General features: G+C 46.5%; 7 protein-coding genes across 10 annotated transcripts; 5 read left to right on the top strand and 2 right to left on the bottom strand.

Moving 5' to 3' along the window:
• Positions 1-652: 652 nt before the first annotated feature.
• si:ch211-207i20.2 (uncharacterized protein LOC568537 homolog) lies at positions 653-3,068 on the top strand. Its single transcript, XM_053853803.1, has 5 exons — positions 653-847; positions 1,223-1,382; positions 1,471-1,529; positions 1,619-1,700; positions 1,767-3,068. The coding sequence occupies exons 1-5, from the start codon at positions 653-655 to the stop codon at positions 2,768-2,770; spliced, it is 1,500 nt and encodes a 499-aa protein (XP_053709778.1). The 3' UTR covers positions 2,771-3,068.
• A 43-nt stretch (positions 3,069-3,111) lies between these two features.
• noc3l (NOC3-like DNA replication regulator) lies at positions 3,112-9,565 on the top strand. Its single transcript, XM_053853802.1, has 21 exons — positions 3,112-3,275; positions 3,810-4,014; positions 4,245-4,371; positions 4,724-4,866; positions 4,936-5,004; positions 5,075-5,205; positions 5,283-5,444; positions 5,609-5,702; positions 5,773-5,948; positions 6,026-6,154; positions 6,935-7,066; positions 7,191-7,271; positions 7,346-7,446; positions 7,529-7,601; positions 7,672-7,735; positions 7,810-7,881; positions 7,948-8,129; positions 8,209-8,337; positions 8,673-8,770; positions 9,022-9,106; positions 9,312-9,565. Exons 1-21 carry the CDS (start codon positions 3,267-3,269, stop codon positions 9,450-9,452), a joined length of 2,403 nt encoding a protein of 800 aa, XP_053709777.1. The 5' UTR covers positions 3,112-3,266; the 3' UTR covers positions 9,453-9,565.
• Positions 9,566-11,128: 1,563 nt separating this feature from the next.
• acta2 (actin alpha 2, smooth muscle) lies at positions 11,129-14,077 on the top strand. 2 transcript variants are annotated; one of them, XM_053854774.1, is made up of 9 exons: positions 11,129-11,212; positions 11,886-12,050; positions 12,124-12,252; positions 12,355-12,465; positions 12,525-12,609; positions 12,710-12,871; positions 12,938-13,129; positions 13,292-13,473; positions 13,753-14,077. In XM_053854774.1, the coding sequence occupies exons 2-9, from the start codon at positions 11,922-11,924 to the stop codon at positions 13,894-13,896; spliced, it is 1,134 nt and encodes a 377-aa protein (XP_053710749.1). In that variant the 5' UTR covers positions 11,129-11,212; positions 11,886-11,921; the 3' UTR covers positions 13,897-14,077. The 2 variants fall into 2 exon arrangements, with proteins under 2 accessions (XP_053710749.1, XP_053710750.1); XM_053854775.1 differs by having other exon boundaries at positions 11,149-11,212; positions 11,889-12,050.
• Positions 14,078-14,120: 43 nt separating this feature from the next.
• On the bottom strand, positions 14,121-17,503 carry stambpl1 (STAM binding protein-like 1). 2 transcript variants are annotated; one of them, XM_053853469.1, is made up of 12 exons: positions 17,280-17,503; positions 16,439-16,515; positions 16,148-16,365; positions 15,927-16,002; positions 15,754-15,849; positions 15,489-15,689; positions 15,322-15,421; positions 15,127-15,260; positions 14,919-15,056; positions 14,584-14,696; positions 14,417-14,516; positions 14,121-14,341 (listed from the first exon to the last, which is right to left on the bottom strand). In XM_053853469.1, the coding sequence occupies exons 2-12, from the start codon at positions 16,466-16,468 to the stop codon at positions 14,285-14,287; spliced, it is 1,263 nt and encodes a 420-aa protein (XP_053709444.1). In that variant the 5' UTR covers positions 16,469-16,515; positions 17,280-17,503; the 3' UTR covers positions 14,121-14,284. The 2 variants fall into 2 exon arrangements, with proteins under 2 accessions (XP_053709444.1, XP_053709445.1); XM_053853470.1 differs by having other exon boundaries at positions 15,489-15,677.
• Positions 17,504-17,676: 173 nt separating this feature from the next.
• ankrd22 (ankyrin repeat domain 22) lies at positions 17,677-19,415 on the top strand. The gene is made up of 6 exons (XM_053853472.1): positions 17,677-17,739; positions 17,968-18,159; positions 18,539-18,646; positions 18,705-18,782; positions 18,898-18,996; positions 19,055-19,415. The coding sequence occupies exons 1-6, from the start codon at positions 17,719-17,721 to the stop codon at positions 19,130-19,132; spliced, it is 576 nt and encodes a 191-aa protein (XP_053709447.1). The 5' UTR covers positions 17,677-17,718; the 3' UTR covers positions 19,133-19,415.
• Positions 19,344-22,661, bottom strand: lipf (lipase, gastric). The gene is made up of 11 exons (XM_053853471.1): positions 22,473-22,661; positions 22,255-22,408; positions 22,074-22,185; positions 21,767-21,965; positions 21,584-21,693; positions 21,376-21,512; positions 20,901-21,047; positions 20,603-20,674; positions 20,466-20,534; positions 19,873-19,983; positions 19,344-19,776 (listed from the first exon to the last, which is right to left on the bottom strand). The coding sequence occupies exons 1-11, from the start codon at positions 22,493-22,495 to the stop codon at positions 19,657-19,659; spliced, it is 1,254 nt and encodes a 417-aa protein (XP_053709446.1). The 5' UTR covers positions 22,496-22,661; the 3' UTR covers positions 19,344-19,656.
• Positions 22,662-23,005: 344 nt separating this feature from the next.
• Positions 23,006-24,922, top strand: rnls (renalase, FAD-dependent amine oxidase). 2 transcript variants are annotated; one of them, XM_053853546.1, is made up of 7 exons: positions 23,006-23,189; positions 23,515-23,620; positions 23,687-23,829; positions 23,895-24,053; positions 24,118-24,291; positions 24,356-24,531; positions 24,591-24,922. In XM_053853546.1, exons 1-7 carry the CDS (start codon positions 23,072-23,074, stop codon positions 24,756-24,758), a joined length of 1,044 nt encoding a protein of 347 aa, XP_053709521.1. In that variant the 5' UTR covers positions 23,006-23,071; the 3' UTR covers positions 24,759-24,922. The 2 variants fall into 2 exon arrangements, with proteins under 2 accessions (XP_053709521.1, XP_053709522.1); XM_053853547.1 differs by having other exon boundaries at positions 24,619-24,769.
• Positions 24,923-25,008: the final 86 nt, after the last annotated feature.

The following is a 25,008-nucleotide window of genomic DNA, read 5'->3' as shown; positions in this document are numbered from 1 at the left end:
AGCGAGAATGAAAAGATCCATTAATGAAGTAAATAACACTTTTAACTCAATCATGGAAACAAAAAAAGGGAATCTGAATGCAATAGGATCTTCTTTCCTGTATATTATGGTGATTTGGACGTCCCATGGTTCCTTGATGACTGAGAAAAGCATCTCATCATAGAACATATCTTCCCCCTATCACTCAGTTTGCTAGTTATATAGCTAACTTTTATCGATCTTTTGTCCACAATGTTCATAATGTACAACACTTGCTTTTCCTTCTCATTGTATTATTGAGTGATATCCAAGTTACTACCTCACTGATTAAACTGGTCCTGTGCCAAAAAATGTGTATTTATATTGACCTCATACAATATCAGCAATACTGAAATTATGATGAATTAATGTATGGTATTTTCGGAATTGACTACAATGGCATGGATGTTTGTTTGTATGCGTCGTCTTGTTTTGAATATGCTTTTTAAAAGCAGTTTGCAGTGTCAACCTCCGGACACTAGAGGACAGTAAGGCTTGCGTCCTACACGTCACTTGAAGGAAGTGAGTTAAGAAGGTTTATCACGTCATTGCTGTTTTTGTATGTCTTCCAAAATTAAAGACAAGTTGAAAACATCTGATGTGAATCTCAATTTGCTGGTCACAAACCGGAGTGATGAGTTACCCAGCGGAGATTTACACTCAACTCGCCGATGTCATGGAGAGGATGGTTCGCGCTGCCGTGTCTGAGCTGACGAAGCTTGTGGAGCAGGACACGGACTTCAGCGCTACTTTGGGGGAGCAGAGCGTGGAAAACCATGGAAAGAACCGTCCACTGCCCAGAGAGAAAGCAGAGACCCGAGAGAAGATGGTAAAGATACGTTTGTTTACTGGGTTGCTTTTGTCGTTGTTTCGAAACGGAATGTATTCAGAACTGGGAGGATAAGCAGATAGTGGTTGCAGATCTCAGGAACCATAGTGTTCTGTTGTACATTGTTCATTAAAATTATATTTCTTCCTAGTATGTACAGGTTCCTTGTTATCGGTGGTGATGACCCTTGCACTATGTTTTAGTTCTCGACGACCTGACCTTCGAAATCTGTTGATTCCCCCCCAACTTCAATACCATGCTGACTGACACTAGAAAAGTTGATTCACATGACTCATGGCCCACGAACAGCACTGAGATCGGACACAATCTGATTGTATCCTACGAAGCATCCATTTGTGGTTACTCATTGTTCAGGTCCGCTTCGCCTTCATCATGGAGACACTGGGAAATGAAGCCCTAGGGAAAGTCATAAACATTGTGGATGACGCCATGACACGTCAGTGGGCCGAGAGCAGTGCTTTCACTGAGTTGCAAACACCCAGAATCCTCAGCGTCCTCAGCATCGGGCGCATAGGTAAATGTATATCTACCACTCATACACATCCATCACTGATAAACCAGCTGGTGATTTTGCGTCAATTTGTCATGCTTCTTCTTTGTAGAGTCAGAACACTCGTACGGAACACCAACGCAGCATCACCATGCTCAGTCACCTGCTCCGGCAAGTCACTTGAACCTCAACCTGTATATTTAAGATGATCATGAGCATCGGTGCCTGTGGAGTTTGTGTGATGGATGTTGTTCCTGCAGAGTGATGTGGACTTGCCTGTCATTCCTGCCATCACCATTGGAGGTCTTCCTGGAAACATGGATCTGGGCACCATAGCTGAACGTGTGTATGGAAGTCTGTACAGATTGCCAAAGTCCTGCATTTCATGTTCTTCTGTTTGCCATTCAGGTGCAGGAGTGGTTGCTGCACAGCCTGTGACCTCTGACCTTGAGTCTGGAATTGAGCAACAGCAGCGAGACAAAACAAGCCAAGGTTTCCAGTGTTCTGTCTGCCACCAGTCATTCAAATCTCAGAGTGACTTGCAAGCACATTCAGACTTACACACTGGTGAGAAGCTGTTCACCTGCAAACAGTGTCGGCAAAGTTTTTCCAGTCACCAGAGTTTGCAGACTCATCTACACACGCACAGTGGTGAGCGGCCGTACCACTGTCTGCAATGTGGAAAGAGCTTCTCCAAAAAGTCTCAGCTGAGGACTCACGCAGCTGTCCACTCGGACCAGAAGCCATTTAGCTGTGATGTCTGTGACCGCCGCTTCAACCTGGTCCACAACCTGCAGCGCCATAAGCAAACGCACAACAATGGCCAAGCTTTTACCTGTGGTGAATGTGGAAAGAGTTTCACCCGGGCGGTCACGCTGCGCGCACACCGCCTGATCCACAGTGGCGAGAAGCCATTTCAGTGCGAACAGTGTCCGAAAGCATTCCGACATGCCGTCAACCTGAACAACCACAGGAGGATCCACAGCGGTGAAATGCCGTATGACTGTGACATTTGTGGAAAAAGCTTTCGTCACTCGGTCAACCTGAAGATCCACCGCCGTGTGCACACTGGCGAGCGACCTTTCACCTGCCAACAGTGTGGGAAGGCATTCAGTCAGCAGAGCAGTTTGATGACACATCAGCGCACGCATTCGCTCGAGCGTCCATTTGCCTGTCCCACTTGTGACAAACGCTTCAACAATAACAACAGCCTGAAGCTTCATTTGCGCGTGCACACCGGCGAGAAGCCGTATGCTTGCCTGAACTGCGGACGCACCTTTAGTCAAGGCAGCCACCTACGCACACATCAGCGGCACGTGCATGCCGGAGGGAAGCAATTCATCTGTGATAAGTGTGGGAAGAGATACTCTGACCAGCGCAACCTTAAGCTTCACAAGTGCAACTATGCATGAAATATGAACGCTCACTGTGTTTCCGACATTATGTTGGTGATTGTGCTTGACAAAAAAAGTGCCCACATTTCTCATCTGTTGTCCATTAGCTGTCTGCGACTGCCTTACTTCAGACAATGTTTCAACAATATTATATTTAAAGGTTGACAAACTTAATGATGTGTGTCCAGTTTGTTAATTGCCAGTGAGACAGGTACTGCAAACAAGTGCTTTATATACTTTTTAATCTCCTTTATTACTGTTTTATTTTAAGATAAATACAATTTACAAGAGTTGCATCAACCCGGGGAAGAGTCTGTGTGCAGTTCCTCCTCCCACCGTCAGTGGCGTTGTTGGCTCAGTAGTCGTCGGTTACGTATTTCCGGCTGGATAGTCGTCAACACACGTGTTTGGTAAAGACGTTCGAGTAAAAGTGTCCGGGGTCTGTGAACAGGACCTTGCAGATCCCGCTAAACCCGAACGATCTTTGGCAGTTGTTTGGAGCGGAACCGCCGCAATGGGCCCGGTGAGGTTCTGACACTCGTGATCGGGCATGTTCTGTAGTGGATCGCATCTTTAGAATTGCATTTATCTCGTAGTTGTAGTCGTGGTCCCAGATTTAGGATTCATCATGTCACTACCCATCTCATTTTTCTCAAGACACCCGGAATTGTCAGATGTTAACTCGTTTTCCGTCAACACCCTTGTATTGAACACCCAATCACATAAATCCTCAGTTGGCACAGACCTTTCTCCTGTTAATATGCGGCATCTTAGGTCCTGAAAGTCCCGGTAAAATATGATCCAGTGGAGCCTGACTGCATGGAGGTCTCCAACAACAACATAATTCCATGTCTAATATTATTTAGAAGAGTCAGTAGGTTAAAAGGTTAAACTCTGCTGCCCGGTCATGCAATAATCATGTTGTTACAGTCATCTCCAGATTGTTAAAGAGTCAAGATCATTTTTTTGGCCTGGTATTTTGCCTGTATCCCAGTGTTCAACACAGACTGCTTCATTGCAATCTGCCTTGTTCTGACTGTTAACATTCCTTCGTCAGCCACGTTCAAAGAAGCGCCGTCCGACTTTCCGGCGGCTGCTGAAGACAAGTGGCGTGAAACTGGAGAACAAGCTGAAGAACCGACAGCAGAAGCAGCAGAACGTTGCCAAGAAACAGCGCAAACAACAACGTAAACTACGAGCGGCTGTGAATGATACAGTCATGAAGACACCGCGTCCTCTGGAGACCTACAAGAAGAGACCCGGTATCCAAAACAGGCCCACTATTTGTTAACTAGAACTGCTGCTGTGCAGTCACTACTATGGTATAATAATGATAATAGTTAGATAAAATACAGTGTAATTACTCCAGTATTACTTTTTGATTTTGATTAATTGCGAGTGGGTAATGTGAAAGTTCAGGCATTAGACCAGCAGTTGTTCTTTAAGAGTTTTGATCAGAGAGCTGAAAACATCTTTTTCTGTCATGTGACAGAGGAAGAGGAGGAGGAAGAAGAGTTCCTGGAGAGTCTCCCAACAGACATGCTGGATGATGAGGAGCTGCAGGAGATGTTGGCTCTGAGTCAGCGCCCCTCCTTCCTGACCAGAGACCTGTCGTCATGGTAACATGCACCTCACTTTAGTGTGTGAACATGTGCAGTTTTCCACAAAACTGTCCATATACCTATTTCGAACGTGTGTATTGTTTACCCTTTTGTTCTTCAGTCTTGTCAAATCTGTACTGAATTATCAATCACATTAAGTGACCAAGAGCGCCTCCAACTGAGCCCTGAAAATCAGGACACTGCTCTGTTAAAGTTCATCGTCCTCCTTATTACATGGTCCCCATTAATAATTCAATGGATACATCCTGGGACTTCCACAAAATATTGTCATATCATTGACTCTCACACACTCATTGGTGTTTGCAAATACATCAACACAGAGATGTGTAATATGTGTTTTGTGTATTAGTGATCCGATTCGTGGAAAGAAGAGACATATGCAGCCGGAAAGCTACGAGAAAATTCCTCGGAAGATGATGAAGGAGGAACAAGAAGTGATTCACCTTCTGCCAATCAAAGACAAGTCCCGCCTCATCCCCCAGTCCATCAAAGGTGGTTTGTTGATACCGTAACATTTATGATTTCACTATTGTGTCTGAGATGACCAAAGTTTGCGTGCAGTGGTCAAAGATCAAGCACAGGATGAAGAGGAGCTGGAAGTGGAAGAGAAAGTGGAGGTCACTGATGCCGGTGAGAAATGATCACGTGCCAATACTCAGACAAACATGCTGAATTCTATGTCATACCTCGACCTGTGCAGAGGAAGCGCCAGAGAGCACAGAGCATTTGACAGAGGAGCAGCGAGAGCATCAGCGAGTCTTGAAGATTGAGGATAGGAAGTTGAAGATCGCATCTCTGGGTTCAGCTGTGATGTCAGACCCTCACAATCAGGTAAGACCTGCTCGCTGGTGCGTCCCACCAAACAAAGAAGCGTCGCCGATTCTCACGTGTGTGTATCTGAACACCAGATGAAGTGTGTGAAGCAGCTGAGGGGGATGCTGATGGAGACTGACCCATCTGTCGCGGTGACCACGAGGAAGCTAGTGATGGTCTCTCTGATGGAAATTTTCAAAGACATTTCGCCCTCGTACAGGATTCGACCACTGACCGCTGCAGAGAAGGCCACAAAGGTAGGTGTGTGTGTGTGTGTGTGTGTGTGTGTGTGTTTGTGGGTGTGTGTGTGTGTGTGTGTGTGTGTGTGTGTGTGTGTGTGTGTGTGTGTGTGTGTGTGTGTGGATGGATGACTTGGAGATGATGGGCAGTGACACTATGTGTTGATGTTTATGACGTGTAGGTGAAGAAGGAGACTCAGCTGATGAGAGAGTTTGAAGAGACCCTGGTGAGCCAATACAAGTTCTTTCTGGAGGAACTGGAGCAGACAGTCAAAGGTGAGGGCACATCGACCGTGACGTCACTCCTGAGCGGAACTTTAATTTGCGTCGGGGCATTTGAGTCCAGACTGGAAGCAGAAAAAGTCCAAACGCAGCCAGGCGGTGTCATTCAGCTCGTACCAGAGTCTGGCTGAGGTCGCTGTGCGCTGTCTTTGTGAGCTGCTGGTTGCCATGACAACGTTCAACTTCCACAACAACATCATCATTGCCCTTGTCCCCTTGATGAATGACCCTTCCAAGAAGGTTTGTTGAACATGTGATGTTGATGTCCTGACTGACAGATAAATGTTGGGTAGTAAATATTCTCTCTCATGTGGCAGGTATCAGTGATGTGTTGCGATGCCTTCAGGAAACTCTTCCGCCAAGACAAAGTGGGCGCAGTGTCACTTGCTTCTGTTCGCGTCATCTCTGGTCTTGTCAAGAGTTTGAACTACAACGTCAGACCTGAGGTGGGCGCAAGATATGTACTTTTTATTGTTGGCTTGGCAAAGAAGGAGCCAGCAGTGAATGCTCTTTAGCACCGCCGCTGTTTCTCAATATCCAAAATGTTTTCCTTAAGTCGTGACTGACACAGCAATAATAAAACATTATTGCTGTGGGAAAGTAATCAATTCACTTATACAGTCACAATTCTATTCAATATTTCTTTAGTATTTGTTTGAAACCTATGTTTCACATTTTGATGGGCAGCAATGATGTGACGTTCATAGATCTAAGGTGTTGTTGCACCTTGCTATTGCTCATGAACTGCATCTTGTATATGCAGTGTAAAGAGCAAATAGTACTCTTTGTAAATACACAAATACATCCGACCCCTCAGTCACCTCATTGACCAACCAGTTTTCTGTAGGAAAACCTTCGTTTTTTTCCCCCAGATGTGTATAATTCAACTTTTTGCAGATTAAGAAATTAAAATAACTATCAAACCGCCATATAAAGCGAATCTGTGCTGACTTATCACAGTCGGGACAGAAGAATATCATCCCAGACCTAAAAATTGAACGTTATCCTCTAATCCAATCCAATTTGCTGCTGCATAACAGGCGTAGTGGAGCTGACGTAGAAGGGCGCCCTCTGCAGGGGAAGTCAATATCACAATAGAATTTGCTTTTTTTTTTTCAAAAGCAATTTTTTGAGAGTGACTGATCTGCTCAAATCTGCTCAGACATTTTGTGTAAAACGTACATATTTAATGTAGCGACGCTGACTGGGACATTTTGGTGTTATAGATGCTGAGGACTCTCCTCTGTCTGAGGATCAAAGAAGTGGACATGAAGAAGGACATGCAAGACACAGCTCCCAAGAAGAAGTTCATGACCAACAAAGACAGGAAGAAAAATTTGTCTAGGATGCAGAGGAAGGTAATCCAGACTGTTGGTGTTTACCTGCTGCTTTAATTTGCTCTGCATATTAATTTATTAAACAGAACATGACCTTTGTTGCGAGGGAATGCTTTAACATCACGTGTGTGTGTGTGTCTCTTAGTGGAAGAAGGCCGAGCAGGCTTTACAGAATGAGCTGTTAGAAGCTGAGGCTTCCGAAAGCAAAGAGAAGAAACTGAAATTGGTGAGACATGAATACATGTTGATGTCGTGGGTTTTGGTGAACTGCATTATAACTATTGTCCTCTCCTGCATCAGCACACAGAGACTCTGAACATAGTCTTCCTCATCTACTTCAGGATTCTGAAGAAATCCCAGAAATCTGTTCTTCTTCCTGCAGTGCTGGAGGGGCTGGCCAAGTACGACACACACACACACACACTCACACATGCACACCCGCGCACACTCGGATTGATATAAACCTTCTCTGTCTCATGCCAGTTTTGCGCACCTGATCAACTTGGAATTTTTTGATGACCTCATCAATGTTCTACAGAACCTCTTACAATCAGAGGTGAGTTTGGGTCCGGCAGGTCAAGTCACACATCAGTTCCATTCTTAACGTTGTTGGCTGAACCGTTTAGAACCTGAACACTCGCGAGAGCCTTCACTGCATCCAGACCGTCTTCACCATCCTGTCCGGTCAAGGTCGGTCTGACTCTTCATCTAAAGTCCTTATGAGGGCCGTTTGGATTGAGATCTTCTTCTTTTCGTCTGCTCAGGTGATGTCCTGAACGTAGATCCCCTGAACTTCTACACTCATCTGTATAAGATGCTGCCTTGGCTGAATGCAGGTGAGCAATCGCATGACCACTTTCTTGCTTACATGAGAGGTTTTAACCTCACATGTTGTGACTCAGGTGCCTCCAATGATGACATCATCATTGTGCTGCACTGCCTGGATGCCATGGTAATTCGTCGCAAGAAGCAGGTGACCTTGCAGAGAGTGATGTCATTCATCAAACGACTGAGCGCCCTCAGTCTGCACGTGCTCCCCAACGCAAGTGTTGGACTCCTCGCTGCCAGCAGAGCTGCCCTGCAGGTAGGTCAGGGACCACACCTGAGCTGCCAGTGTATGTGTGGAGGGTTCGGTCTCCTGATGGTGTGTGTACATTTATCAGTCTTTTCCAAGATGCGACGTCCTGTTGGATAATGAGGTTCAGGGCAGTGGCTTCTACCTTCCAGAGCTAGACCAACCAGAACACTGCAACACTCAGAACACAGCTCTCTGGGAGCTGCACCCACTGCTGGTATACACACATGCACACGTTTGTATCTCTATCCTTGTGAGGACCTCTCATTGCCATAATGCTTTCCCCAGCCTCTCACCCTAAACCTAACCATTCAAAACAAAAGGCTAACCTTAACCAGGACTCTGAACCAAACTGAAACCTAATTATAATGACCCAGTTATTTTGAAGTCTTCATCCTCAAATTTAGCCTTAACCTCGCGGGGTCCAGCCAAATGTCCCCACAAAGTCATATAGTCCTCACAAAGATAGTGTTTTGTCAAGAATTGGTCCAGCCAAAGTAGGATAAACAAAGCGCACACACAAAGCTGCTCAGTAACAACATGCGTTTTCAGAAACACTTCCACCCAGTTGTCCGGAAAATGGCGGCCCATCTAAGTCGTGGCGCCCCGAGTGAAGGATCCTCATCGCTCAGTGTGGACCTGAGCCGCAGGTGACTGTCATTGCTGTGCTGACATTCTAATCTGATTTCCTTCATTCCTTTTGAGCCCTGGTGTGATGTCACACCTCTCTGTCTGTGTTTTTCTGTGTTGGTGTCTGAAAGAGAGTACTTTTGCTCGGTTGTTCCTGCACTGCAGTACTCCTCAGTCAGACACTTTTGTGTGACATCAAGGCAAGGGTGATTGAACATGTGCCATTGCATACTCTGTGCTGTCATGGTTACCGTTCTCCTCTTCCTCTCAGGTCGCCCGCTGAGTTGTTTGAAGATTTCAGTGTGAGAGACATGACGTTTAACCCCCCCGTAGCTCCGCCCTCCACAAAGAAGAAGGTTGTCAATCACAGTATTAACTGAAATACTGAGTCATTTGTGTATTTCTGTCGATAAATTTTAACACATCTGCTTCATTAGGTTGTGTTTGTTTCAGTCACCCATTTTTATTCTGATTTTATTCCAAAACTAGCATTGACCGTTTATTGATTTTTTTTTTATCATCCTAAGTCGTATCAAACAAAAAATGTTTTTTGTCTCTTAGGATCGCTTTACAATCGGACCAACGCTTCTGGATGCTGAGCTGCAGAGACAAGTTGAAGCTGCCATGACCATCAACGAGGACACAGAGCTGGACTTCACCACTCACATAGATACAAAGACTAAATGTTTAAAAATAAAATGACCCTTTCATATTACCAAAGGCGAAGTGTCAGTTTAGTAGTTTTATATTTAATGTGGGTTTTTTATTTTTATCTTTGATATGAATAAAAAAGACGACATGTGTGCTGCCTTCACTGTCCCCAGTTGAATATCCCTCAGACACACACGCACACACATTCCTCGGATGCTGGTTGTGTGTTGATGTTACTGGACCAATCACAGACAGTTTTCGACGTCCAGCTGTTTTCCCATTTTCGGTCAAAGTCCAAAGTGTGTATGTGTGTGTGTGTGTGTTCAGGAATGTGTTTCCTTTTAAGGAGAGCAGGAATTGAATTCATCAGATTGATTTCTTTAGAGTCAAAACTACCGCTCCCATGATCCTCTGCTGTTCTCACAGTGACATCTAATGACATCACTGGCTTCTCCCCTTAAGCGGACATAGTTCTCTCTTATTCGGATGCTAAACTGTGTCTGTCTGAGACACACTCAGATGGAGGGCGTCTGCATGCATGCCTGTGCACGTGTGTGAACAAACTTCCTTATGAGGACTTGATCAGAATCTTGTCTCTGGTTCACAGTCTGAACGCCTCACGGCGCTGTCACACGATGGACCGATGCAAAACACTCACACGAATGTGACGTGATTAGTTGTCGATTCACCAAACTCACTGTCTTCGTGGTAATCCACTTCTTAACAATAGTAATGGCAGGAAAAGCACTCGGGATGCGCCAACCTCCACCAAGCAGCTTCAGTCCACCACAACACAATCATCCACTGACAAAGCATCCTTTATAAAATGCCACTCGGGCACAAATGCTCAAAATGCAAAAGAATCCTTTTTTTTTATTTCTGGATCCAGACGGTGATGCGGATCACTACCAAAATTTAATCTTTTGCTCTTTGTCCAATTTCACATAGTCACTGAAAATGTAATCCAAGTCCATCCATAACTTTTCATGTTATTTTGACACAGACAAACCAATGCTGTAGAAAACATAATTTCATTGGCGGAGGTAACAATAATAATAATAATTTTTTTTAAGCGCCTTTCAATGAACACAAGGGCCCCTAGTAGTATAGAAACTCTGGGTAAATGCAACTCACAAACACAACATCTACAGTGAATATAACAAGAGCTAAAATAAACACAGAGTAAAATAAAATTTGAATAAGCTTCAAAGGGAGTCGGCCAGTTGGAAGAGCAGGGTTTTGAGTTTTGATTTGAAAATATGGAGGGAGATGGAATTGTAATTGAAACAAGTCTAGAAATGGGATTAAACTCACACTCAGATCTGCTGTTACACACACCTGCAGAAATGGGTGTGACCACCACACACACTCACCGATGTGATGGAAGAGACCGTGCACACACACACACACACACACACACACACACACACACACACACCTCTAGCCAGTAGCAGAGGTGAGTGCACACATCTGCAGTGATGGACCCGAACACACATCTGCAACGATGGGCGTGACAACAGCCCCACACACACGTTGATTACATTGAGTGTCTTCGCTATTATTTGGACCAGTGGGTTTTTGTCTTCTGTGGGTGAGGAATGTGGTGAAGCTGCAGATCTACGACTCCTCATCTCTGACCGCCCTATAAGGAGAGGAGCTAAGAGAGGAGGAGGAGGGGGAGGAGGTAAGACTCGGACCAAGTTTGGAGAAGAAGAGGGGGAGAGGGAGGAGGGGGGCAACCCAAGGGAGGAGGTGATAAAGTCACTAGCAGAAGTTCAATCTCTTACTTTTGTCCACCTCCGAGAGTGAAGGTAAGACTTGTCTCTGTTGTACCTAGTGTCTTATCATTTCATCTTCCCAGACACTGACTTCTCCCAACTCCTGCTTAAACCTGCTTATTTTCTGCGCTTATAGTCACATGCTTCACCTACTCCTTTTCTCTAAATCTCCTGCACCTCTCATCTCCTTCACTATCTACTCTTTTATCTAATTTCCCGGTCATCTCCATCACATCCTACTCTTCCTCATCTGCTCCTTATCATGTCATCACCTCTTCATCTTGACTCCACATCTCCTTCAGCTTGACCGCTCCTTACAGTGCTCATCTTCCACATAAACTTCCTCTTATAATCTTTTGTTACTCCTTCCCTAATACTTCACCGTCATCTTCCACTCTCCCTTCCTTGTAAGTACAGGAGTGAATTGTAGACACCATCGTACTGTAGTGAAGAAGAGGTGCACATGCTGAATGGTCCTGGCGTTCTAATGACTAACAAGTTAGCTTGTCATGGCTGTGCTGTGGTTGGTACGATCCGTATGATTAGAGAGGAGGGATCCTGGAGTTTGGAGAGAATGCAGAGGAATTCTGGGAAAATGTCCAAATAAGGAAAAGACTCTCCTCTTTGAGAGTGTGTGCTTGGCGAGAGCGTAAGAGAGGGAAAGACTATCTGTGCATGTTTCACTGACTATCGGTTGTTCTTCAAGCAGTGTCCCAGCATCTCCACAGCGCCCCCTGCAGTCATGTGTGATGATGAGGAAAGTACCGCTCTGGTCTGTGATAATGGGTCTGGACTGTGCAAGGCGGGTTTTGCTGGGGATGATGCCCCGCGAGCTGTGTTCCCCTCCATCGTGGGGCGGCCGAGACACCAGGTGAGACTCCTCAGGGTCCACACGCCGCTTATGTTGTTGTGTGGCATCATCTATAACCAACCTCTTGCTCCAGGGCGTGATGGTGGGGATGGGACAGAAGGACAGTTACGTGGGAGACGAGGCACAGAGCAAGAGAGGAATCCTGACCCTGAAGTACCCGATTGAGCATGGCATCATCACCAACTGGGACGACATGGAGAAGGTAACCACCGTCAGGTCTACTTCAGCAGATTTCAGCCTCACAAGACGTTGCCTCATAACAATTTATCATTAACCCCCGTGTGACCAATTCTTGTTTGGTCAGATTTGGCATCACTCCTTCTACAATGAGCTGAGAGTTGCTCCGGAGGAACATCCCACTCTTCTGACCGAGGCTCCACTCAACCCCAAAGCCAACCGAGAAAAGATGACTCAGGTATGCACATGCATAAGCACAAACACAATCCAGTCGACAGAAAGTTTCTTTTTCTTCAGATTATGTTCGAGACATTCAATGTTCCCGCCATGTACGTGGCGATCCAAGCCGTGCTGTCCTTGTACGCCTCTGGACGCACCACAGGTGAGGTCAGGTGACGCAGACGCCGCCCTGCACAGTTCCAGATGCTGTAAAGCACTTACTGCGGCAGGGTAGGTTTGAATGCCTATTCCCATATGGTCAGGTATCGTCCTGGACTCTGGAGATGGTGTCACCCACAATGTCCCAATCTATGAGGGCTATGCGCTTCCTCATGCCATCATGAGACTGGACCTGGCAGGTCGTGACCTTACTGACTACCTGATGAAGATCCTGACTGAACGCGGATACAGCTTTGTCACAACAGGTGAGCTATCTAACCCCACTTTGGTCAGTGTTTAGGAAGCAACATCCTTCTCATGTTCCCCGACAGCTGAGCGTGAGATTGTGCGTGACATCAAGGAGAAACTCTGCTACGTGGCTCTGGATTTTGAAAATGAGATGGGGACAGCAGCCACCTCTTCGTCTCTAGAGAAGAGCTACGAGCTTCCTGATGGGCAGGTCATCACCATCGGTAACGAAAGATTCCGCTGCCCTGAGACGCTGTTCCAGCCGTCCTTTATCGGTCAGTAGCTACTTGTGGTCTCCCTGCCCACTTGTTTAAATAACCTGCCTTGTGGTCTCTATGGTAACCCTGTCCACTGGTCTCCTTTGTAAAGCATCCTTTCATCACCATGGTAACCTCAGGTCTCCCGGTCTCTTAGCCTTCATTGTTGTGTGTGCGCAGGCATGGAGTCTGCTGGCATTCATGAAACAACCTACAACAGCATCATGAAGTGCGACATTGACATCCGGAAAGATCTCTATGCTAACAACGTTCTGTCCGGAGGAACCACGATGTACCCTGGCATCGCAGACCGAATGCAGAAGGAGATCACTGCTCTGGCGCCCAGCACTATGAAGATCAAGGTGTCCCTGAACAACTTTCACACTGTCTCTAAAAGCATCTCCCTCTGCCCCTGAATGCACCGTGCACAGCTTCTAACATGCAGCGCTTCAGCCCTCCACCCACAATCCCTCTCCCTTCACTTGCTCTCTGCCTGTATGCACCCCACCACCCCGGAGTGCACCATCTATGATCCACCACACATCCTGCCCCAGTGTGCGTCAAAAAGTTCTCTTAGTAAATATGATTTCTAAACATCACTGGCTCATAATATTCATTCAATCGTTCATTTCATTCTATAGATTATCGCACCACCTGAGAGGAAGTACTCTGTTTGGATCGGTGGCTCCATCCTGGCATCTCTGTCCACCTTCCAGCAAATGTGGATCAGCAAGCCCGAATACGACGAGGCCGGACCTTCCATCGTCCACAGGAAGTGTTTCTAAAGCTGTCGTCGACCACCAGCGTCCTCAGTTGGAAGTGGCTGCATTACTGATGATTGTTATCTTCAGGAAATTGCGTGTTAAATCTTCATTCAGGTTCTGTTGGACTGAAGCTTCATCACTTTAACGGCCTGTGACCCACGTGCTAATGCCAGCAGACTTGAGAAGGAGGAAAATAAAAGATCTCACTGAAAGACTTCAATTGTGGTTTATACCCAAACACTCGCTGAGGCATCATCAATTTATTATCATTTGAGCAAAAATCATAAACAAGTAAAAATCCCAAATGTGAAAAATATAAAAGTCAGTAAACAAATGAGATATAAAGGTTGTTGCTCCGGGCTCATCCTGAGGTGTCCTCGCAGGTCTGGATGTTGGGCCCTCTTACCCGTCATCGCAAGTCGAGGACCATGAGCTTTGACTCTCTCACCTCCACATGCTTACAAACCTGAGTGAAGTAAGAGGCTGTCAATCAAAGAGTTCCACAGTCACACTGCACCAGCAAGGTGTGTTCAAAACTCACCATAAAAGGGGCAGGGTCTTTACTGTGTGGGTGGAAACCTTTGAGTCGGCAGCCTGACACTTCAGACATTCCTGATGCGGAGAGCCTGAATGCTGTCGAGCTGCAGCAGAGAAGTCAGAGTCAGGTGTATGCGTTTGTGGGCGTGTCTGTTTGTTGACGTTACATACTCATTGTGTTTGGGAGCACATACGATGGCGACCGCCTCGGGCAGCATCAGCTGGTAGGAACAGTGCGTGTGAAGGTCCACACTGGACAGGAACGCCGTCTGAGTGGGATGAGTCTGCACAGACATACGCAGCACCAAGTTGCATTTTCTTTTTCGTGAAAGTATAATTTGAGCTTGTATCATCACCCGCGGGTGTGTTCTAAAGTTAAATACAAGCAAGAGAAGCAAATCAACCACTGATAACCTAGTTATATCCACTACTGCAGGGGATCCAAGCACCTAAATAACCTGTTTTTCAGCAGAGATGCAATGTGTGCTCAGGAGTGTAGGCCTCACATGGATCCAGCCCACTGTCAGCAGGCTATGCTGGTCCTGGAAATTGAAAAGCTCTTCCACGTTCTCCATGTCGCAGAAATCCGGGCCTGATGTTTGTTTCGGTACAACCAAATGGGTCAGAACCAACTCATCGTGTTGCTAAGAAAGACCAGGACACAGGTGGTTATGCTAGCATCTGATGTCACGGCGATGATGTCCTCGCTCTTACCAGTCGTCCACAGAGGACACCACAGGTCTCCAGTCCTCGGGCAGTGTTGACCTCTGCCAGCCGGAGAAAGCGCTGGATCAAGTCTCTGGGAACCACAACCCGCCGTAAATCCTCTGCACCGCTGACAACTGGGGCTGGTGTATGGATGACACGCTTAGTACGGTGCTAGCTGACATTTACGCCGCAGATTCTCACCATGGATTTGCGTAAGTGAAGCAGCTGCCTGACTGACAGTGGGGGGTGCTCTCTTTATGTTGGAATCTGCCTTCGTGTGTGAAGGGGCAGGTTTGATTGGCTGCAAACAAAAAGAGATCCGTTGTGGTTTGAACTTTCATCTTTAGAAACGCTAGCCGTGCACTCACCTGCGGCTCCGCCTCCTCTGCTTTTCGGTTGGCTAGTTCCTGACGCCGCAGTTGATCTTCAAAATAACGAAACTGTTCCGATTCGATCTGCATCTGTCGCAGCACTGCAACCCTCTGACGCTCTTCTGCCAATAGCCGACCTTTGACCTCCTGCAGGTGGTTTTGCTCATTCGCGGCCAATACACCGTTCTGCAAATGACACTGCTCACCTGGTCACAGACTCCCACCATAGAGCACCCACACACTCAGAGAAAGACACACTCACCTGACCTCTCAGGAACGCCTTGTGCTCTTTATCGTATTTTTCCTCCAGACGTTTTTTTAGTTCACCTTTACGAGGAAATGCAACCTCCTGAAGTTTCTACAAAGACAATGAGGCCAGCAGCAGTTAGCCATGTCGGTACGTTTAGCGTTGCTTTTACCAGCAGGGCTGCTCACCTTCATGATGATATGTTTCTCTGGAACCGAACACTGGCGGTAATGTTTGTGAGCTGGAAGTTTTTCCACAAACAGACTGGACACACACAAACACAAGTAGAAAAAGCAAGAAAGTAAATTAAGGTAAAGAAGAGCACGGTGATGGTCATACTGAGTGGGTCGTGTTTGAACGTTCCATGCAGCTCATCAGTCATAGTTCAAGTTCAGATGATGCCACTTACGTGATGAACTTGTTGTAGAGCACATAGGCGTTCTCCAGACTCCCCTCATCCATGTACACTGCGGCCATGCGCTCCATCTCCACGCCAGATCGGAAATAACAACGCGGTGTGACTTCATCACACACGTCCACCCTGCAGCTGAGTTTAGTTAAGGCACGAACTCGTTCCACTGCTGGCAGAGACACGTCAGTGTAGTCTGGCTCGGCTGCCATCTTTTTCTGGAGGAACGTCAGGGTTTGACATCATCATCATACTTATGAGCACACAAACATCCACATAATACACACTCACCAAGGTGTTCAAGCTGAAAGAGGTGTCCATTGTGTGTGTGTGTGTCTGTGTGTCAGCAGGTCATTGGGTCACTTTCACTGTTGAAGGCAAAAATAAATGTTAACATAGTCGCCAGCACAGACAGTGCAGCTGTTGCACTGAAATTTCCCTTAGGGACTTTTGAATTCCAGCACAAGAGGAGAGCTCCAGTGGCCTCGAGTGGACACTCCAGCCTTCTGGTCAGTGAAACCTACAGTTGCTACAGTTCATCAGGTGATGCCAACCACCCCTTACTCAAATATCATGACGGATTGGGCCTGTGACATCCTCATGAATTGTGACCTACAACCGTCTGCCATGCTGGCAATCACAAGGATGTTTTTGAGTGGTTGTCATGAGAACAAATATGAACTTAGTCATCAGCTTCATCATCACAAGCCCCACCTCCACCCTCATCAGTAAAATGTTGAACTTCGTCATCCTTCACAATTCCTATGTGAGGTGAGGTAACCATGGAAACCAAAAAAAAAACCCTAGAGTGAGTGATAATAAGCAGAATCAGGAATCTCGACAAGAACTTTGACCTGAAACAAACGGAGGAGCGCATTTGTCTCAGCCGACACTCAAACATCCTGCTGAACCTGCTCTCCACTTTCACCTGCTCATGCGCTTCTTGTTTCCGTTTGGAAACTCTGTTGAAGTCACGGCGACAGACTGTTTGAAAGCACCAGACACTTGAATCTCGGGGATGTTTATAAACTGCTCGGACAAAACGACCGGTCCATAAGCATCTGTTACCATGACAACATTCGGTGGATGAAGATGAACTACGGACACCGGCAGCACGCCGCTCTTTTCTCACCTGCCTGGAGTCGTGAACGCGCGCGGCGCGCATCCTCGCATCACATGAACAGTCAGACCTGCATCGCGATCCTGATGCGGAGGACCCGGTCCGGATTAATCTGATAAAATGGCTGAAGCTGTCAGCGGATCAGCGAAAGCGCGGGTGTACGACCGGTGCGCATGCGCGATGCCGTTGCATAACCCAGTTTCATACTGGAGGCACGTGACCAGTGCACCTGCAGATGTGGCGACCCTGTTAAATACTATCACCTGCACACGCTATTAGTACCCGCGGTGACGTCATCGGGAGCTGCAACAAAGACTCGAAACCCTTTTGCGTGGAAAAAAAGATGAAGGAAGCGAGAACTCTTATGTTGGAGGGCAAACTCTGACAGCCTCACGTGTATCCGGTGTGGCTCCTGACGTGTTCACTGCTCAGGTGAGTTCTCGGCGTGAGGATGGGTGTCGTCTACTCCGAGGTATAGACACTATACACACTCAACTCTTTGTTTCTCTGTTCGACACACACACACACCCAGGCTGCCACTCGAACACACACACACACACACACACTTGCTGTTGGCAGTGATAGTACTGTGTGGGGTGAGGCTCTCCGGGGAGCTTGTTCCTGTATAACCTGCGTCTCTGATCCTAGTCCTTTACAATAAAACCTGTTTCCGACTCCATTCCTTGATTTTTATCTCTAGCCAGTTTGTCAACTGGCTTCACGTGGTGATATCCGTCAGCTGTTCCAAGTTCTGAAGAAAGACCCAGACAGCATTAACCGTCAGGACCCACCCACTGGGGACACGCCACTTATTGCCGCGTGCCGCCGTGGGAACTTGAAGGTGGTCCAGTACCTATTGGACAACGGTGCTGATGCAACACTGGCCAACAAGGTTAGTGTCAGAGAGGAGTCCTTTTCCTGTCGCAATAAAACTCTACAATTCATCCCTGTAAAAATTTACTGTGAAAGAGTTTTTGGCACGTTTTTTTCATCTCAATCTGTTTTTATTTTTTGCACATTATACATAGCCCGCTTACAGGTCCGTCTTTATGTGCATAGCCTTCTTTTTCTCTTTCCAACACTGTCTATTAAAAAGGAGTATTTTTCATTTTATATTTACTTTGTATTGTTTACAGAGCAAACTGTTGTTTACAATTATTTACAGAGCAGTTACAGAGTACTAACAAAATTTCCCTCGGGATTAATAAAGCTTTTTTGATTCTGAGACTGTCAGCACGTGCACTGCTGATGACAAGTCCCTGTTTCTGTAGAAACAACGCACATGCCTCCACTACGTGTCTAGGAGGACGTTCTCTCTGCTGGACCACCTGATGATCATCATCCTCATGCCCATCCTGTTGCTCGGTTACTTCATCATGGTAAGATGCTGTAAATGCCCTTAAAAAGGGAGAAAAAAGTGACATTTTGTGCGCTCAGTTGCAGACACAAAAGAAAAACATCTCCCTGATGGAAGAAGTGCTGAAAACTGACGTGGACATCAATGCAGTTGACTACGTGAGTCACTGACATGTATCTGCAGATGTCTTGTTTGAGTGTGCTCCTAATTATAATAACGGAGAGAGAATCAGGATCAGTCACTGCCGCACTGCTTCACACCTTGTGTTTGCAGAAGGGAAACACTGCGCTACACTACGTCTGCGCGAGAAAGAATCAGCGCCTGGTTCCTTTGCTGCTGCAGCTTGAGCCGGATGACAGCATTGTCAACCACGTGAGGACCTCACAGTTCCTCAGCTGCCCACACAAGTCACATGATTTTTCTCTCTCAGGAAGGGGAGACCCCTCTGGACATTGCCACCAGACTCCGGTTCCACAAAATCGTCCGGCTGCTGAGGGAGGGGGCGTGACCACACAACGACATCATCATCGTCATCGTTGTCGTCGTCTTGACTCTGAGAAGCACTTCTTCTTGTTCACTTCAGTCTTAATCTGCTCCACCTGAAAGCTCTGTCCTGGCATCTCATTTACATCACACAGCTGTTTGTTTCCTCCAGGTACTCTTGTGTTATGCTAGGTGAAAAGATGGTATGAGAATCTGAAATGTGAATAATTCAAATTTATTTTGTAAACAAGACATTTTCTTAAAAAAAAAGATTACAGTATCATGGTTGGTCTCTTCCTTGATTGATGTTTCTCAAGCCATCACGTACCCACAGCAATTCCACAATGCACATTAGAGGCAGGTTAAAAGCATTTCTGACCGAAATGGTTTTTAAATGATATAAAAAAAATCAAAACATTATTAAAATGGCTGACGAATACTCGGCCATAAATGATTAAAACCGTTTCACATTCTCACATAGCCACACAAGCATACACGCAGTTCACAGCATCAGACTTTGCAATTTGAAGCTCTTCCCATCAGAGGTCTCTAGTTTTCCTTCAGCAGTTTGAGAATCGAGGGAAACATCACTTTTGGTGCATCGAGACCCCAAATAAAGTCCAGGTGTTCCCAGTGATCCAGGTGCTGATGGAAGACCAGCTGAGAGATCTAAGAGACACACATCAAGTCAGGATTGCACACAAACGGTGAGAAAAACAAAACAAATATCTTCACATCAATGAATTTGGGAGCACACATGCCAACCTGGGTCAGAAGGACAGCTACATCTTTGGGGTCGGCCAGGGTGTCTTGTCCTCCAGAGAAAACTGCAGTTGGAACCTTCATGTCATGTACTTGATATTCAGGAGGGGTGGTCTGAAAAGATCCAACCAGTCTGAGGTCAGAGAGGGCAAACATGTTCAGCCCTACTCTCACAGAATAGAGCAACAGCGCCCTCTAATGATACTTGCTGTCCAGCACACCAACAGCAGCTCCGCACTCAACGAGATCAGTATTGAAAACCGATTGAACGCAGCTTCTCTAAATGGGTCAATAGAATCTTCTTCCTTCTGGTGTGTAGTCAGACCTCCCTCTGCCTCAACAGGGCAGGAAAACAGGCAGTGTTACCAAATTTGTAAAGCTTTGTGTCCTCGAAAACTTCGACCCCTTCTCCGCATGTAGGTCTTTTTGTCCTGATTCAACTGATTCATGCAAACTCTTTTCTGCTTATGTCGGCAGAAAGTCCCAACTCAAATACGGCTCTGCTTAGGGCTTTGCTCGATCATGACCTCTTTTTGGTTTTGTTGATTACCAGTTAACCCTAGTTGAACACATATGTCCTGGCTCTCCCACCTCACCTGGTTGTAATGCTCCATGTTCCCTTTTGTTCCAAAGTCATAAGCCATCAGTTTTCCTTGACGGACGGCCTGAAATAAGAGTCACATGATGAGCAGCGGTTTCAGTGGTTCGGCTCAGTGAGAGTGCATGCGTTCACCTGGGCCCAGTGTAGCATGTTCTGGACAGAGGTTCCAGCTGGACAGTGAGTTGTATACACCGGAGTACGAGTCTGAAAGATCCAAGAGTGAGGGGGTTCAATTTCTACTTGATTGATTGGGTTGCTAGTCTGTTTGGTAATTGATCTCAATGTGTGATCAGTGTGAGTGTGTTTAAGGGTTGTTTCAGTGTGTGCTGTTTGATTAATAGCTGCATGTCTATATATCGATCAGGATGTGTTTACGATTATCGCCTTATTTTTGTCTAAGTCTTGAGTAGCGTGCGTGCTGGTGCTGTACCATGTTGAGGTTCTCCTCGTCGAAGCCACACAGCAGGAAAAAAATGTTTCCGCACAGTTCGCCAAGATGCTCGTGTGTGCACACGTGCTCCGCTAGCCACTGGATCAGACGATTCTGCGGTAGGAAGTCCTGCCTTCCGAACACGTCCTGTTGACATAGGTCATGTGACACATCCTTCAGGTCACTTCCGGTCAACATGATGACGTCTTCATGTCCTGCATCACTCATAAACTTGTCTGATCTAAAATGGCTCAGTGACTAGGCATACAATCAGAATCAGAAGCCCATAGTAAAAACATTAAATGATGAAGTTCTTTGTTCCAGCCCTGGAATTTGTCTTGATAAATAAGTCTTTAAATCATGACATACATTGCCACCAACTACAAAAGCCATGATGCAATTAAAAAGAAGTTGAATTGCACTTTGTAACCTTGAGGTGCAAGTGAATAACATCGTAATGCGAGTGTCATCTCACCCAGGCCAGGAAGTCAGGCAGGACAGCTAGTTTGGTCATTGGGCTTCTGGTGAAAGACACCGTAGCCACTGGAGCCAAACCCACAAACATGCGGACCTTGCTGGCCAGTTCGGGAAGTGCAGAGAAGGCCATGAATGCTGGGAAACAGAGAAATGTCAACATTATCACCATGTCTGAGTGCAAGGGCGTGTGTGCACGCGCGCGTCACCTATCGTCGTCCCCTGTGAGTGTCCGATGTAATTAATCTGTTCTCTTCCTGTCTCCTTCAAAATGAAGTTGATGACAGCTGGAAGATCCTTCAAAGCCATTTCATCATAGCTGCACACAGACAGATGAGAGAGTTAGAGAGATGAGAGCAAGACAGGTAAGGCAGGTAGCACGAGATAGGAACCTAAATGCCCAGAAGGCGTCTTCATCTGGACTGAGCCACTTGTGTTTTCTGGACCAGGTGTTTCCGCGACTGTTTCCGAGCCACACATCATAACCTGCATCCGCCAGCACGAAGCCCAGACTAGAGGCGGGCGGATTGGTGACCCAGTTGCTGCCAGCAGCAAGAAGTCCATGCTGGAGGAAAACAACTGGCCTTGGACCTGCCGGAACACCAAAACCTTTTGGACTACTGATATAGTGGTACAATTCAGTCTGTCAATCATTACTGGAGCCCCTTAGTAGTGCCGACCACACCCCTTCCACCTCACCGTCCTTTTGCTTGAGTCCACGAGGGATTCTGTTCACGGTTAGGATGTAACCGTCTTCCGTGATGACCTCGTACTCTTCGGCTGGGTAGCCCCACCTTCTGATGATCTCGGACTGTACACACACTTGCGTTCATTCATCTCATGGACGAGCCTGCGAGTGCGAATAAAATGAGATACTCACGATGTTCATGTGAACTTCAGGGTCCAAAGGTTGTGGGCATCGACGAACACTTGGGTTGCAGTCGTGATCCGTGACCAAGACCCTGCCGTGGACCACAAGGAGAGCCTCCACAAGCAGAACCCAGACCAGAGTCCACGGCATCGTACCTATCCACCTATCCATATGTCACAAAACACGTCACAGAGACACACAAGTCAAGGGTTTCATTACAGTGTTACCTGTTGCCGTAACCAAAAATCATGTGACTGGGTTCGCCGGAAGTCGTCTGAAGTCGCTTTGTTAGACCGAATGGAGTTTCATCAATAAAAGTTCGACCGAAATGTTTCCTTCAGAAGACTGTGGCCACGGAGACTCGGGTTCTGACCCGGTAACAACCGACTAATAACACAGTACCACTTCAATACTGAGCGCCGCTCCTCTGGTCAGCTGACCGATGACGAGCCGTGATGTCATCGCAGTACCCTGGTCAAAGTTTATCTGAGATTTTTGTTATCAAACCTTGATAATCGGTCCAATTTCCTGATCTCACACAAGGAAAGAAACAAATTAACACAAAAATCGAAGCACTAACGAGTCTTGTTAACGTAGTTTGATTTCAATGACCATATCTTAAATCAATTCATTTGTTATATTATTTTCAGATATTTATATTTTACTCATACTCATGCACAATAAAACAAGGTGTGAGCATCCATTCAGTTCTACCAGTTAAGGCAAGGATTATTTTGAAAATCCAGGCGGATGTGGAATATTAATGGCCGGTTGAGTTGTGTAACTGATTGACTGTTGCTTGCCGGACCTGAAACCTGAAATTGAAATGTCTCGTGTGTTAATAGTCGGGGCGGGTATAACAGGCAGTTTATGCGCATGTTTACTAAGGAGAGAACTGCAAAACCGGGTCCAGATCGTGGTTTGGGACAAAGCTCGCGGTACTGGTGAGTCCGAAGCTCATTTAAACATGTACGACCTCACGCTCGATACCGAGCTGACCGTTATGTTCATGTTTAACTTCAGTCAGATTCTATGCAACATATCTGAAACGTTTGCAGCTGACCTCTACTGCAGACATGCTAACCGGATATGATGTATGATTGAAACCAGACCGTGTGCATGTGCACGTTTACCTAACACACTGGGTCACATGACAAAGAGTCGTGTTACTTAATAAAAATATTTAAACGCTATACAAAGCTACATAATGTGTCAAGTGTGTGTGTGGATCAAGGGAAAGTGTGTTCACCTTGTCTGTGTGTGAGGCAGGTGGAAGGATGTCGACATCTCGGCCCCCAGACTCTTCCTGTCAGTCAGCTGATCTCGGGGCTCAGTACATCACAGCAACACCTGCATATGCAAAGAAGCACCACAGGTAGACGTCAGCACGCTGTTATAGTGAAGCCGGACAGTTAATTAATCGTGTGTGTGTGTTCATCAGTATGTACTCTGAGCTGCAGACTTCGGGTCTTCTGACACCCCTTCGGGCTCCGATTGAGGGACTTCAGCAAAAGGACGACAGCCAGAACTTTGTTACGCCTCTGGGCATGAGCAGTTTAGTGAAATACTTCCTATCCAACTCAGGTACTGTCTCTGCTAACTGGATGAACCCCAGAGCAGAGTGGTTGCATTGAATTGTTTCGTGTTAGGAGCAGAACTGTTCCTAGAGCATCATGTGACTGGCTTGTTCCGCCGTGGAGCGTCATGGGAGGTTCATAAGAAAACTGGAGGATGTGACACGTTTGATGCTGTCGTCCTGACAATGCCGGTGCCACAGGTCCTGCAGCTGGAGGGGGACGTGCCAAGCTGTAAGGCCCCAAATGTCCACGCACATCTAAATGCGTGGTTATAACCAGTGTGTTTGTGTGTCAGTGCTTTCTGTCCACCAGAGAGAGCAGTTAGACACGGTGGTGTATTCCTCTCGATTTGCCGTTGCTCTTTTCTTCTCCCCTGATGTTGACCTGAAAGTCCCATGGTCAGCTCGCTACGTGACTGACAACCCAGTGATCAGATACATTGCAGTGGACGACCACAAACGCAATGCTGGTAATTTGTTTTGCTTTCTTTTTATTCACTAGTCATTTCTCACATGACTTTTGAATAATTATAGTGGTGAAAGGCCGCGGCCCTTCGCTCGTGGTCCACACCAGTGTCCCATTTGGTCTGGAACACCTGGAGCAGGACAAGGAGGAGGTACAGCCAATAATCTTGCAGGAGCTTCAGAAGCTGCTTCCAGGTCTGCCTCCAGCCGCCAGCGTCAAATGTCAGAAATGGAGGTACTCTCAGGTGAGGCCTAACTTTAACCTTAGCTGGAACACGAAGTGTCTCACTGTCTGCTCTCTCAGGTGCTGACGGCAGTTCCTGACTCTCCAGGTCACATGACCGTCCTGGATCAGCCCCTGCTCATCTGTGCCGGTGATGCCTTTAGCCACTCCAACTTTGACGGTTGTGTCGAGTCTGCGTTGAGTGTGCTGCAAGTGTTCAAGACCAAGCTGGGACTGTCCCCTCCCTGACTGGATGTGACTGAATGAAAATGAATGAAGAATGAAGATGCTTTGTGCTCTTAAAACTCAAAAGTTCAAACTTTTATTTTGGTTATAATATGTGAACAGTCGTTCCAGCTGCTGAGAGCACTGCTCAATCTTGCCATGAAGCTATTTAATGCAGTCTGGAAACACTACACTGAAGAACAACCTCGAACCATGGGATCAGCTGAATAAAATCTACTTCATCTACGAGTGTTAAGGCTTCTCTTGTGTTCCT

The sequence above is a fragment of the Synchiropus splendidus genome, chromosome 1 (genome assembly GCF_027744825.2).
Source record: "Synchiropus splendidus isolate RoL2022-P1 chromosome 1, RoL_Sspl_1.0, whole genome shotgun sequence".
Taxonomy (NCBI): domain Eukaryota; kingdom Metazoa; phylum Chordata; class Actinopteri; order Syngnathiformes; family Callionymidae; genus Synchiropus; species Synchiropus splendidus.
This window is presented reverse-complemented; position numbering and strand designations above follow the sequence as displayed.

Bases quoted from the DNA above. Each gene is read 5' to 3' on its own strand.
- si:ch211-207i20.2 (XM_053853803.1), top strand. From the start codon at position 653: ATGAGTTACCCAGCGGAGATTTACACTCAACTCGCCGATGTCATGGAG. The intron at 1,383-1,470 runs GTAAATGTATAT...TCTTCTTTGTAG, and splicing joins CCTCAGCATCGGGCGCATAG to AGTCAGAACACTCGTACGGA. The intron at 1,701-1,766 runs GTGTGTATGGAA...TTTGCCATTCAG, and splicing joins TCTGGGCACCATAGCTGAAC to GTGCAGGAGTGGTTGCTGCA.
- noc3l (XM_053853802.1), top strand. The intron at 7,447-7,528 runs GTACGACACACA...GTCTCATGCCAG, and splicing joins GTGCTGGAGGGGCTGGCCAA to TTTTGCGCACCTGATCAACT. The intron at 8,771-9,021 runs GTGACTGTCATT...TCTTCCTCTCAG, and splicing joins AGTGTGGACCTGAGCCGCAG to GTCGCCCGCTGAGTTGTTTG.
- acta2 (XM_053854774.1), top strand. From the start codon at position 11,922: ATGTGTGATGATGAGGAAAGTACCGCTCTGGTCTGTGATAATGGGTCT. The intron at 12,051-12,123 runs GTGAGACTCCTC...CTCTTGCTCCAG, and splicing joins TGGGGCGGCCGAGACACCAG to GGCGTGATGGTGGGGATGGG. The intron at 12,466-12,524 runs GTATGCACATGC...CTTTTTCTTCAG, and splicing joins ACCGAGAAAAGATGACTCAG to ATTATGTTCGAGACATTCAA.
- stambpl1 (XM_053853469.1), bottom strand. From the start codon at position 16,468: ATGGACACCTCTTTCAGCTTGAACACCTTG. The intron at 15,850-15,926 runs GTGAGCAGCCCT...TTGTCTTTGTAG, and splicing joins AGAAACATATCATCATGAAG to AAACTTCAGGAGGTTGCATT. The intron at 14,342-14,416 runs GTGAGTTTTGAA...TACTTCACTCAG, and splicing joins AAGACCCTGCCCCTTTTATG to GTTTGTAAGCATGTGGAGGT.
- ankrd22 (XM_053853472.1), top strand. From the start codon at position 17,719: ATGGGTGTCGTCTACTCCGAG. The intron at 18,647-18,704 runs GTAAGATGCTGT...TTGTGCGCTCAG, and splicing joins TGCTCGGTTACTTCATCATG to TTGCAGACACAAAAGAAAAA. The intron at 18,783-18,897 runs GTGAGTCACTGA...TTGTGTTTGCAG, and splicing joins ACATCAATGCAGTTGACTAC to AAGGGAAACACTGCGCTACA.
- lipf (XM_053853471.1), bottom strand. From the start codon at position 22,495: ATGATTTTTGGTTACGGCAACAG. The intron at 21,513-21,583 runs GTGACGCGCGCG...TCTGTTTCCCAG, and splicing joins CTCACAGGGGACGACGATAG to CATTCATGGCCTTCTCTGCA. The intron at 19,777-19,872 runs GTTGGCATGTGT...TGTGTCTCTTAG, and splicing joins TAGCTGTCCTTCTGACCCAG to ATCTCTCAGCTGGTCTTCCA.
- rnls (XM_053853546.1), top strand. From the start codon at position 23,072: ATGTCTCGTGTGTTAATAGTCGGGGCGGGTATAACAGGCAGTTTATGC. The intron at 23,830-23,894 runs GTACTGTCTCTG...GTTTCGTGTTAG, and splicing joins ATACTTCCTATCCAACTCAG to GAGCAGAACTGTTCCTAGAG. The intron at 24,532-24,590 runs GTGAGGCCTAAC...CTGCTCTCTCAG, and splicing joins AGAAATGGAGGTACTCTCAG to GTGCTGACGGCAGTTCCTGA.